Genomic DNA, 12,569 nt, shown 5'->3' with positions numbered 1-12,569 from the left:
AGCCACAACCTGCGCAGCCAAAAACGTTCTTTTTCGCCTTTGTTACAGCAGGGTTAATGGTATACGATTGATCGTTTATTTTTTCTTTTTTTTTCATTTGTAAGAAGAGGATAAGATAATCTTTCTTTCGTTTGTGAATTTGATTGAAAATTCGAGTCGAGTTGTTATAAAAAAACAAATCTCAATTTTTCTGTAATTTTTCAAATTTAAGATTTTTTTTTTATTGGAAGATTAAAAGTCTTTTCTTTTTTCTTTAATAATTTATCATTCGAGAAATGATTATTCACAGTCGATAAAAAAGAGAAATTAATTTCTTAAGATATTTGCAGATTTTGATTAAAAATCTTTGCGAAGAAAAAAGTGGAAATTTAAAAAACTCGGCACTTTTTATCGATCAATTTTTGAAACGACGCGACTCGAAAATCAATGTCGCGTTTCGAAAAGGAAGGGGACAAGAGATGTTGACGGGAGAATGTTTTGCACGGCGAGGTTAATAAAAAAGTATCCGGTCTCGGTCGGATTATTTCTGTCCTGGCTAGCTCTCTCTCTCTCTCTCTCTCTCTCTCGACGGATTCTCGGCGAGAGGGCGTAAAATCGAGTGCAAGAAACCCGAGGTCTCCCGATCGTTGACTCAGAAACACGATTTTCGCACGCGAAGCATTGTTTCCTGGTATTCGATTACGCGTCCGCTTATGCAAACAACAATCCCACTTCTATTATCGCGCCTCTGTTATTCGCGCACGTGATAAAAGTTCAAGGTGCCCGGATCTCTGGCGGCTGGCGCGCGTTCCCGCCTATACCTTTATTTATTTATATTATTTTTCCAAAACAATTGTTCCTCAACAAATATCCTTCCCGAATATTATTCGCAAAAATAATAATTTTACGCGTTTACGATTATGAATTTTCGAAATTTGATTTTTTATTAACCGAGCTTTTCGAAGGTTAATTATAAGGTTTCGATCTGTAAATCTCGTTTATAGATGTTTTTATTAATTTAATTGTGTCTGGGACTCTGCGCGTTTCCAACGAATTCTTTTTCTCATTGGTAAAACAGGAGAAAAAAAAAAAAATTCAAAGAGAACGAGTTTTATCGGGCATCGAAACGGCCGATCGATAAGACTTCCGCTCTACATCACCGACTGTACGAGGCGGACAGAAGAAATACTTTTATATATATATATACACATATATATCTAATTATTGCCATCGAGCCGTCCAGACTTTCGAGGGAAAACGATGTAAATAGAGGCAGAGAACGAAGACGGAGACGGCGAAACGTCGGTTTGGGTCGATCGAAGAAAGATGGCTCGCGAGCGCAACGTGCTCGAGGAGAGAGAAATGGTTTGAACGAAGAGAGAGAGAGAGAGAGAGCGCGGCAAGAGGAACGGAGAAACGTGTAGAGCGGAAAGTTGCAATGCCGACCGCCGCAGCAGTTCAAGGCCTCCGGTTTCTCTCCTCTCACTCTCTCCCACTCGCTCTTTCGCTCACCCGTCCCTGTTTGTTTCCTATATTCATTCTATTTTCTGCTCTCTCTCTCTCCTCTTCCCCTTCACCACGTCCCTTTTGATCCAGAGAATTTCGCATTTGCATCTCTCCTACCTAATCATCATCTTCCTCCTTATTCCACTCGATATTTTATATATTCTCAGTGTAATGTGATACTTTTATTCATCGCCGTTTTCCAGATAACCATTATTTACACGATTGATCAAAAATAGAATACTTTTTGAAAACGAAAAGGAAAAGGTTTCTTCCCCTTGAATTTCTACTTCGTTAAAATTCTTCCCGTGCGTGAGAAGGGACATATTGTTAAATCGAAAGATAGAGTGGAAACACCGATCATAAACTTGTATCGGTTATTTCGTTCCCTGCACGATAATTCCACGCGTTCGACTCTCGGCTTCGATCTTACCGTTCCTGCGCTGTTCGCAGCGCCACCGCTACTACTCCTTCGATGCCTTCCCTCGATCCCACGGATTCCACGCCTGTCTCTGTCTTCCTCCGCTTCCTATTCCCTCCTTCTCCATCTTACCCACGAGTCTCTCTCTTGATCTGCTGCCCTCTTTGTCGTTACATTCATTCCTCTAACCTTTCGCTCGCTCCACCATCCACGTTATCGTATCACGCCTTTATTTCCTACTCCTCTGTTCCTGGTTCTATTATATGTATGTATCCGTCTCTCGTCCTCCATCAGACGTACCCCCACCCCTCTCCTCGCCCCTCCCTTTTACCCCTTACGTCGCCAGCAGTGAATTAAATTGTGCTGATTGATACATTCTCATCGCGGATACCGTTTCCTCCTTCCTCGCCTCCTCCTTTCCTGCGTTTATGCGTTAACGCGAGATTCGAGAATTATTCGCTCCTTTTAATCATTTATCTTAATCTCATCGTTTTTATTATTTTATTATTTTAATAAAAAAAAAATCTATTGGTAAATGGCGTTATCGAACAATTTCAATAAAATCTTTCTAAATGAATTTTTAAAATATGGTTATCGTTGAAAGGATTCTCTAACAATTTTGAGGGGGGATCCCCTCTAAGTAAAACGTTTATTACGTAATGAACGGGGTACCCGTTAACGTGGTATTCGTACACTAAATTAGATTCCCTGCTCGGTTCGTGAATAATAATTCGTTTAAATTCCTTACGTCTTACGTCTCTTTCTCTTCCCCACCTTGAAAAAGAAAGTTAGGATTCTTCAGGTTGTTTCTCGAAGACCTATAACCTCTAATGCTAAGAAGGAAAGGAAGTGACCGTACGAGTCAGTGACTATAAATAGCCAGATCCAGCCCTCCACTCCACGAAACAGTTCTATAGATCGCGAAAATATATATAAATTAACGGAAGAATTGTATAAGAGGCGCGTTTAATTCTTCTTCCTACCATGATCAAATTGATTATAAATAAATCTATTTGAACCGTTTGAAAAATTCATCGATACGATCGATGAACGCAAAAAAAAAAGTTTCACTTTGTTTTTTCGTTCGAAGGAAAAAGTGAGGTTAGAAAGATCGACGAAGAAGGAAGGAATGAATCGATTTCATTCGTGAAAAGAAGAGAAGTTTTTTTAGCTCTGGATAATCTTGAATGTACGCAATTCATGGATCTGTGAGGTCGACTGCGTATAATGCAGTAGTTGACTGCACTATCGACCGTGTGCAACCGTTGCATCGCGTCGCGGCGTTGTGACGTCACAGTTACTAATGCCCGAGTTACATAAACCCCCATTGCATGCGTTGTTTCTCTCTCTCCCTCTCTCTCTCTCTCTCTCTCTCTCTCTCTCTCTCTCTCTCTCTCTCTCTCTCCTCGCACTGCTCTTTTTCTTCCTTTTCTATCTTTATTGAAGAGTGTAAGTTTAAAATGTGTTTAACCCTTTTTATTTTCTTCGCGAAATAATTCATCATAGATAATTTATAAAAAAAATAATTGATTAAAAAATTTTTAAAAAATTCTTCTTAAGAGTCTGATAGATTTAATTCAAATATCAAATTCATGAAATTTTATTTTTCTAAAACGTATTAAATTTTTTTGTTCATTTATCTCGATAAAAATGAATAATGTCACGAATATACGATTGAGATATTATTTTTGATTAAAGTGAAATTTATATTTTGCGTTCAATATTTGTACAAAGAGCACATTGTTATTATATTTTAATAGTTTTTCAATAGTTAAAGTTGTAAATGAAAATTTATAATTTTTTCAATCTCAAAATTTTCAATCTATCGAGATGAAAATGTTATTTTTTTCAAATATCTTCCGTTTCGTGTACGTATTTTTTTAACGGTAAATACAGATGTCAATTTTACATAAAAATATAATTAGTTGGTAATTTGCTACATAAGCGAACAAAACACGCAATAAATTTTCTTGGAAAAAGTGTACAAAGGTCGATAAAGAAATGCATTTATGTATTTTCTATAAAAATAACCGAAGAAAACAATGCACTTTTAAAACGAACAATGCGATATTCACATTCAAAAGTTTAATCTTTTTCCCTTTGAAAATATTAAACACTTTGTTGTTCTTCTTAATTTATATTTTTCTCTTCGTTTATTTATACGTATTCTGCAATATATTACTCAAAAAGACAATTTAAAATTGAAAATATTAATATTTCTAAAAGAAATCTGGTATATTAATCCCTCGCGTCATCGTCAAATGGAAAGCACTTCAAGAGTTAACCTCAAAACACAAGTTTTCCGTTTCAATTAATATAGTACAGTTTCTGCAATAAGACGTTCTTATTCATTAGAGTGAAACCGTGTCCTTCCTCGAGAATCTCTTTCAAAGCCTCTTACCCAGCTACGAAGGACTCTTTTACGTTTCATAGAACATAGTTACCTCTTTCTCTGCCTCTAATTAGATATATAGATATACCAACAAATTTCCTCGAGCAACAATACGCCATCACGTCGAAATTCTCGCGTTGAAAATCGACCTTGCAATTAGCCAACTTCACAGCGATAGCCAACTTCACAGCGATAGCCAACTTCACAGCGATAACCATCAACTGACTCGCGTTATGTGCTAATCAACAACGCGGTTGTGATATATCGTGTGATTCTTTGCGGAATTTTGTTGTGGGAAGATTGTTACAGTGTATATATATATATATTTTTTCGTGCTAATTTTCATGAAGCATTGTTTCATACTTTCCTGATTGTTTGTAGAAATCGTATTGATTTTGTTATGCTTTCTAATTGCTCTGTTATTATTAAATAAATTTCTTTAAAAAAGAAAGAATGTGTTTAAAGTTTTTATTAAATATTACTACGAATCTGAATCTTTAAATTTTTTTAAAAATTAAACAGAAAGCATTCCAAGAGTTAACCTCAAAATACAAGTTAATTAATTAATCGAAGATTTTATATGTATATATATGCAAAATAAAGGTATAATACTTGTGCATATTTTTTTACGATCTGTTTTGTAACAATCATACTATTTTTTTTTTACTCTGTAAAATATCACCTTTTTTGTTTTAACAGCTGTTATCATACGTTTCTCTTATGATGTCATAAAGTTTTAACAAACGTATAAAGAGTCGACAAATATATCAATTTCATAATAAAAATAGCGAAGCAATAAAAATGTTTTAATAGTAAAAAAATGTTTGAATAATAGAATATTTAAATAGTGAAACATTTGTATAATAAATTGTTCAAATATAATGAAAGTTCTAAAGTATTAAAATACAAGTATATTGACTCACCGATAAAATGAAAGAACTACAAAGATTTTTTTTTCGTCATTTTAAATCGTTGATTTTGCCAAAAATACATGGATTCTGTAAAATAAATCGATTATTATTAAAATTTATTTATACAATTTTTATAGACGGTAAAATAATTGGAAGAAACAAAAGTAGAGGATAGAAAAATAGATTATACACATATGTACATTGTACTTGAAAAAGAAGTTTTGAGTAGGAAAGGTTAAATGTTACGACCTCATCAAAGTTGGTTATTTCGCGGTATAATTTGAGTTTCGATTCAAGACTGACTTGCAGGCCTCGTAAACTTCTACCGTAATTACGCGGCCAGGCGATAAAGTGAGACTTAAAATATACGATGGACCATGATAAACAGTTGCGCAGCACGAACTAGAAATGACCGATGGAAATAGTAATTTCTGTTGAAAGTTTCTTATTGATTAATTGAAAAAAAAAATTTTTAATTGACGATTGATTAAAGAAAAAAATTCAAGAATAAAATTCTTTATATGAATATATCTAAGACCGTAGGAATTCATAAATGTACTATTTTATATACGACATAGAAATTATCTAATATTCCAAATTAATTTAGTGATATAAAGTAAATAAAATTATTTATTATTTATATAATAATAATATTTATTATTATATTATAACCTAATACTGCAATTACATTGATGTTCGTTTACATTGTTCGTAAACTATTGATTTATTATTTATTAACCTAACTTTATATTCTAATATTATTTTCACTTAAATAATCATAATTATAACAGGCATTATGATATAAATTAAAGAAGTCAAATAGAATATGAATAATTTAACAAATTTTCTAACTAATGTGGTTATAAAGAATATAACCTGTGCCATCTAGTGGTAGTCTATGAAAGTTGAAACTTTGTGTAATTTGCACTGTAGATATAAATGAACTTATCAACATATGGTAATTACGCAAAATTATTATAATAATTAATTTTCTATAATAAATAAAAATAATATATATGTATATACATAAAACGATTTCTTGCTACAATAAAATTCTCATGTCATGATATAATTCTTTGATTTTATAAATATTTTAATCTTCAATTTAAATTAGTTAATTATCTTCATAGAAATATTATCCTTTATCGGTAATGTAATTTTTTATGATTATCAAAATTTTATTTTATACAAGTAAAATTTTTAATTTGCACAAGTAAAATATTTCTTTCTTATATAATTAGAATTAAGAATAATATTTAAGAGATAATAAGGAAAATGAAAATAAATGACAAAAAATTGTAAGTAAAAAATTAAATCCCGACTGTTTCCGCCCGGGATCGAACCGGGGACCTTGTGCGTGTGAAGCACACGTGATAACCACTACACTACGGAAACGTTGTTACATGGGTTTTTTAAAATTAATAATAAAGGACAATAATATCTTTGAAGAAACAATTTAAAATATTATAAAAAAATCTAACTTTTTTATTTCTATTAATTTTGAAAATCAAATCGAATTAAAATTGTTAATATGCAACAAGGTAAGAAAAATCGATAATTTGATTAATTTTAACCTATAAAAAATTAAATTTTTATAGATTTTGTTTCATTATAAAATATAATCATTTTTAAATTCACGAGATCGATAATTAAAATAATCTAAACACGATAAATCAGACTATATATTTAATTTATAGATGTATAAATATGTCTCTTTCTCTTTAAAATTTATAATATAAAATTTACAAGTACCTGAACATGTTACTTGATATATCATATCATTATTTGTTTATGGAACATGCTTTGATAAATATAATCTTTATCAGAATTCAATAAAACTAAGTCATATATTATACAGAAAGATTCTGTATATTTAAATACTGATTTTAATTTTATTTATGACATATTTATGACCAACCATAAAATAGTTGCTTGTTTCAATAAACTATTACTCATTAGCTTCTCTTCTAATATGATAGAAAAAAGAATTATAAATGATCAGCGTTTCTAGGTCGATAACATTATATATCGGTCAATTATCGTATGTAGAACGAGACAAAGCACGTCGAACATCGTCATTGCACGTGATACTTGAGCCACCGTAAGAAGCGAGGTACGAAATGTAAACAAACATTCAGACGCTTGTCGATCTCGTTCGTACAAGACAATTAGTCTTTCTTTCTTATTGTAAAATGGGGAAAGTAATATGTGATGTCGTAACCAGTGATACATCTGGCGATGAACAAAGAAAAACTGTTCGAGAAAAGCAGAAAAACCGAACAAAGAAAAAGAAACGTAAAAGGGACTTGACAGATCTGCATCAGAAAATATTCAAATCAAAGAAGGTACTGACATACAAAGTTTATGCTCACAAATTATCAAATTTTAATCATAAAAATTCTAACTGCATTCTTTATTGAATTAAATTTAATTTGTTATCATTTCTAATATAATATTACATTTAATATGGAAATTTTATTTGAAGTTTTGGTTATGTCAAAGTTTGTCGAGATGTGTCACATTGATTTATTAATTATTTCAATATTTCTACACTAATTTCGATAATAAATAAATAATGAATAAAGATTTCGAAAGGATTTCAAAAAAATTTCGAGAAAGAATAATTAATATACATGAATATAAACATATCTACAACCACTTAATGTCATACAATGGAATGAGAAAATGAGGTTTTGCGCTAAAGCTAGGTGCGCATCTTTTGAGATGTATCGATAAATTGAACAAAATGAGAAAAGAAAAACAAAACAGAGTACAAAGTAGTGCTCTCTTTTCTATTTTTAATGATGGAATGTAACGAAGAAATGTAAATGTAGAATTTTTTAATCTTACACGTTTAAGCATACTTTCATATTTCAAATTTGTATAATAAAAAAAATATATACATATATATATACATATATATGTATACATAATTTAAAAAAATTTTATTATACATTTTTTCGAATTGGAAACATATTAAATTTTATTTATAAGAGAATTTATTTTTAATAAAATTCTACGTATACTATATAAAGTAAATACTCTGTGAAAATAGAATTTCTTAAATCATGATAATCTATGCTCCATTTTTCAGCAGAACGAGGTGGAATACAAATTTTGGCAGAGTAATTTCATTAAACTTTTGCATCATTTCGCGGACATTAGAGAAGAATATGTATACATAAAAAATTAATTTATTTTCGTTTCCTCCATTTTATTCATTATTTGAAAAACATTTATTTCAGGATAAAAAAACGAAGATCGATGGAAAGTTAGGCACGCGAAGTTCAAAAAGAATATCGAATAGAATTCTTCCGAAAGCTGTAAATATTATAAATCATGAAATATAGAATGAAAACAAAGAGAAGTTAACATAATAATATCAAATAATTTTTTTTATTTTAGTTATCTGGTATATACAGAAATGGCGCAACAGGAAAAGAAATACGAAGATGTGAGTGTTATTGAATAAAATTATTTTTTTTTCTTTAATGGTAAAAACAATTTATTTAACAATTTTATTGTTATTTACAGCTCAAACAAAATTACCTTTGGATAATCTGAATAATGCTCGTTTGGAAGGAAATGTGCTCAAACTTTTAGATGGTTATGATTCAAAATCAGAGTAAGTAAAAGAAGTATACAAAAATTTGTTGTATTATTATTTATATTGTTCTTATATTATTATATTGTTGTATTATTGTATATATAGAATATTCTTTTAATTCACAGAGATGTTGTTAAAAATAATACTAATGAAATTTCAAAAAACATATTATTTGATTCTGCTATTAAAAATATTCTTCAACCAACTCCTGTTAGTAAACAAGATACAAGTCCTGTTTTGGGAAATACAGATGGGTAAATTGAAAACTTATATATTCCATTTTAATATATAAACAAATATACAAACAACAATCAAAATCAATAATTATGAAAAGAAATTAAACAAAAAATTGATTTGCACGATAATTCAATGATAATTACAATATATATTTTATGTAGAAAGAAAAGATACGATAAAGATGATTACATAAAAGATTTCAACATTTCTAACACCGAGTTTCTTCAAAAACAATTAGAAAAGAAGAAACCAATTGATTCAAAAAATTTAGGCGACTCTGCTTTGCGAAAATATGAAGAGTTATGTATAGACATCTTTCTTGAAAATTTTGAAGAACCAAATTTTCCGGATCATCTAGGGACAGGTATTTGATTTTTCAAGTTTTTAATAATTTTTATAATTTACTTCGATTAATTTTTACTTTTCTACTTATTCCCTTTTAATTTTTTCTAGATCCGTTAATAAAGGTAAAAAAAAAATTAAGAAATATTTATGCAGAATCATTTCGTAGTCAATTTTTACGGGATATGATTAAGCGTGGTAACATTTTAATTCAATGCGATACACCAAGTACTTCCAACGAAAATTTCCTTTCTTGGGATACTGCACGTTGCCCATCTTCATATACCCACAATACAGATTTTATATCCAAGACCATAGAGAATACAAAGCGGCACATTAATTATAAAAGAAACCAGGAGATCGAGTGTTTACAAGAAAGCCAAGATTCGCTTTTAATACCAGAAACGAATTTCAATTTGAATAACGAAAGGAACGAAAATGTTCCGACCAAATTATTGTTTGATATATCCTCATTAAGTAATACAAATATAGGAGTGAAAAATTTTCACGAATCAGAAATGAACGAAGAAAGGAATAATTTAGTTAATGATGTCTCAACAGATGCAAGCAATCCTACCTCTTTAGAAGTAAATCATTCTACAGCTTCTATATATAGAAACAATAACACTTTAAAATATAGTGAAGCAAATAAGATTAAAAGAATAAAGGAGAAAAATAAGCCTGTTTTATTTGCGCCATCTGAAATAGGATTTGAAAATAATTTTATTAATGAAAATAATTTGATGAAAGGGAAAAATCAGAGTATGCAAACTGTGCATATTTTGAAGAATGAATTAAAGAGACATCAAGGAAGACAAAATTTAAAGATACTAAAACAAGTTAAAATGAAGAATTTGAAGAACAAACCTGCTATATTACGAAGATGCAACAACACCGTCACAAATAATAACAATCGATTAAATTTATTCCAAGAGTCGATGACTAATATTAAAAAAGCACCTCGAGAAATGCTTTTCGATGTTGCGTCAAAGCAAGAAATTTCATTTCCTTCGCAATCTGTAACGGCAGAATTGAACGAAGATTCAAAAAAGCTGCAAAGATCAAGTACGTCGAATACTTTGTTCGATACTGGAAAAATGAAGAATCTGAACGTAATGGATTCACCGAGTGTATGTGACAATGAAATATATTTTATGAAAAAATCATGTTCACAACCAACGGAATCTAAACAGCAATCACAGAATCTTCATGTAAATGATATTTTCGTGAATAAGAAAAATCCTCCGGTACAGAAAACGGTGATGTTTACAAAGAAAGATTCGCGAAATATAGGACAATGTTTATACGTGAATAATTTAATTGCTCGTGAAACGGCAGATAATTCAAATGTCTGTATTATACGAAAGAATGTTCCATTGCAACATGAAAAATCAATAAAAAATACTTGCACTGTGCAAGATTGTCAAAAAGTATCCAATTGTTATAGAACATTTCATTGCTCGCAGAATTCTGAAAATTCCAATTATGGTTGCCAAGAATTTAAAGAAGCACACGCGCCACAAATACACCAGATACATCAAAAACCAATGGTTTATGAAAAAATATTATTAAAAAAAATCCAGCAACAACCTAAATATGAAAATAATCAAAAATGTGATAATAATCAACACGTTTACTATGTAATGGTAGATCAATGTAAAGATTCAAATAATTTGCAAAAATGTTCCCATGATAATGTATCTCAAATTGAGAAACCTAGAACATTGCATAATGGGCGATTATGTCAGGAAGATGTAACCGATGTTAGTATTCTCAAAGGTGTGCATAATTTAAAGATATTGCCTGTAGAAGAGCAAGAATCACAAATAAAATTTATCGATAATCAATATATACAAAATGGAATAGAATTGGAACAACAACCAATTAAGTATTTGGCATTTGAAAATGATTCAAAAACACAAAAAGTTCCTATCTACAAACATGTTACTTCTGTCGATAATGTAGAAGTGACTAATTCAAATGCTAATTATCGCGTAATATCGTGTCTTCAAGAACCAACTCAAAAAATTATTTTCGTGCCAACTTGCGAGCAAAATAAAGTTGTATACGTTGAACAACAAAATTTGGGTCATTCAAATGTTGCTTTTGAAGAACAATATTCGCATCCTAAAAAGATAATACTGTATCGACCGGAAGTGCAACCTATCAACGATTCTTCGAACGTATGTGAAATTCACGTTCCAAAACAAAATGTGGTAGAAATAAGAAAAACTGATTGTGAGCCAATCGTAACTACTTTACATCATACCGACAAGGCTATAAAATCAAGACGAAATGTAGTAAATTGGGAAGAACTTCATTATCGACCAAACTATGGTAACTAACTATAATAATTTTTTGACAAAAGATTTTTAGTTTTCAATAATTAATTATAATTACAAATCTTATCCACTTTTTATTTCAGAACACAATGCTTGTGTAAAGAGTCAAGCAGTATTCTATCAAAAGTAAAATTTAATTTAATTTTACTACATTCATCTAAATATATGTCAGATATTTTTTCATTATTACATATATCATTACAGTGAGATACGTAAAATTATTATTTATTACGTTTCACTTTAATGTTTGCTAACATTTATGAATTTTGTATGCGAGATAATAATAAAAGAAATGTTATTAATAATTAATATTTTTTCAAATAATTATTGTAAGTAATTAAATGCGCTTTTTTAGGTTTGTATATTTATAAGAACGCAGTTTATATAAATAAGCAATAATTATCTTTGGAAGTTTATTTAAAACATATTTTGTTTTGATAGAATTGTAATTATTCGAAAATATAAAAAAGAAAATTTTGTAATTTTCATATGTTTTCAAAAACATATAAATTGAATCTAATGTCAATTTTCCATTATGATTACAAATTGCTTAAGTATTTGATACGAAAGTTTGCCTTGTATAATTTTTAATATTAAAATTGAATGTTGAATTATCTCTCTATGTTTAATTTTTCTAAAAATTAATATTCTACGTTAAATATTCATTTTTCTAAAGTTAGATTTATCAGAAATACATTACTTTAATTTATATTATTTGATATTTCTATAATATTGGAATATTATTTGATACATAAAATGTTAAAACTTACCGAATATATTTAGTTATGCTATCAGCCCAATATTTTAAAAATAATCACCATCACAATAAATTAAT

The 12,569-nt window shown here is 29.6% G+C and overlaps 1 protein-coding gene and 1 non-coding gene across 2 annotated transcripts; one reads left to right on the top strand and one right to left on the bottom strand.

Annotated features, from left to right (window-relative positions):
- Window positions 1-6,528: 6,528 nt before the first annotated feature.
- On the bottom strand, window positions 6,529-6,601 carry TRNAV-CAC. Its single transcript has one exon. It is a non-coding gene; the product is annotated as a tRNA-Val (tRNA).
- Window positions 6,602-7,241: 640 nt separating this feature from the next.
- Window positions 7,242-12,039, top strand: LOC100576198 (bromodomain-containing protein DDB_G0270170). Its single transcript, XM_003251114.3, has 8 exons — window positions 7,242-7,551; window positions 8,452-8,529; window positions 8,612-8,660; window positions 8,741-8,831; window positions 8,939-9,067; window positions 9,212-9,414; window positions 9,504-11,729; window positions 11,818-12,039. The coding sequence occupies exons 1-8, from the start codon at window positions 7,399-7,401 to the stop codon at window positions 11,862-11,864; spliced, it is 2,976 nt and encodes a 991-aa protein (XP_003251162.2). The 5' UTR covers window positions 7,242-7,398; the 3' UTR covers window positions 11,865-12,039.
- Window positions 12,040-12,569: the final 530 nt, after the last annotated feature.

The sequence above is a fragment of the Apis mellifera genome, linkage group LG8 (assembly GCF_003254395.2).
Source record: "Apis mellifera strain DH4 linkage group LG8, Amel_HAv3.1, whole genome shotgun sequence".
Classification (NCBI taxonomy): Eukaryota; Metazoa; Arthropoda; class Insecta; order Hymenoptera; family Apidae; genus Apis; species Apis mellifera.
The sequence above is the reverse complement of the archived record's forward strand: the minus strand, read 5'-3'. Positions and strand labels throughout refer to the sequence as shown.

Bases quoted from the DNA above. Each gene is read 5' to 3' on its own strand.
- LOC100576198 (XM_003251114.3), top strand. From the start codon at position 7,399: ATGGGGAAAGTAATATGTGATGTCGTAACCAGTGATACATCTGGCGAT. The intron at 8,661-8,740 runs GTGAGTGTTATT...TGTTATTTACAG, and splicing joins AGGAAAAGAAATACGAAGAT to CTCAAACAAAATTACCTTTG. The intron at 9,068-9,211 runs GTAAATTGAAAA...TATTTTATGTAG, and splicing joins GTTTTGGGAAATACAGATGG to AAAGAAAAGATACGATAAAG.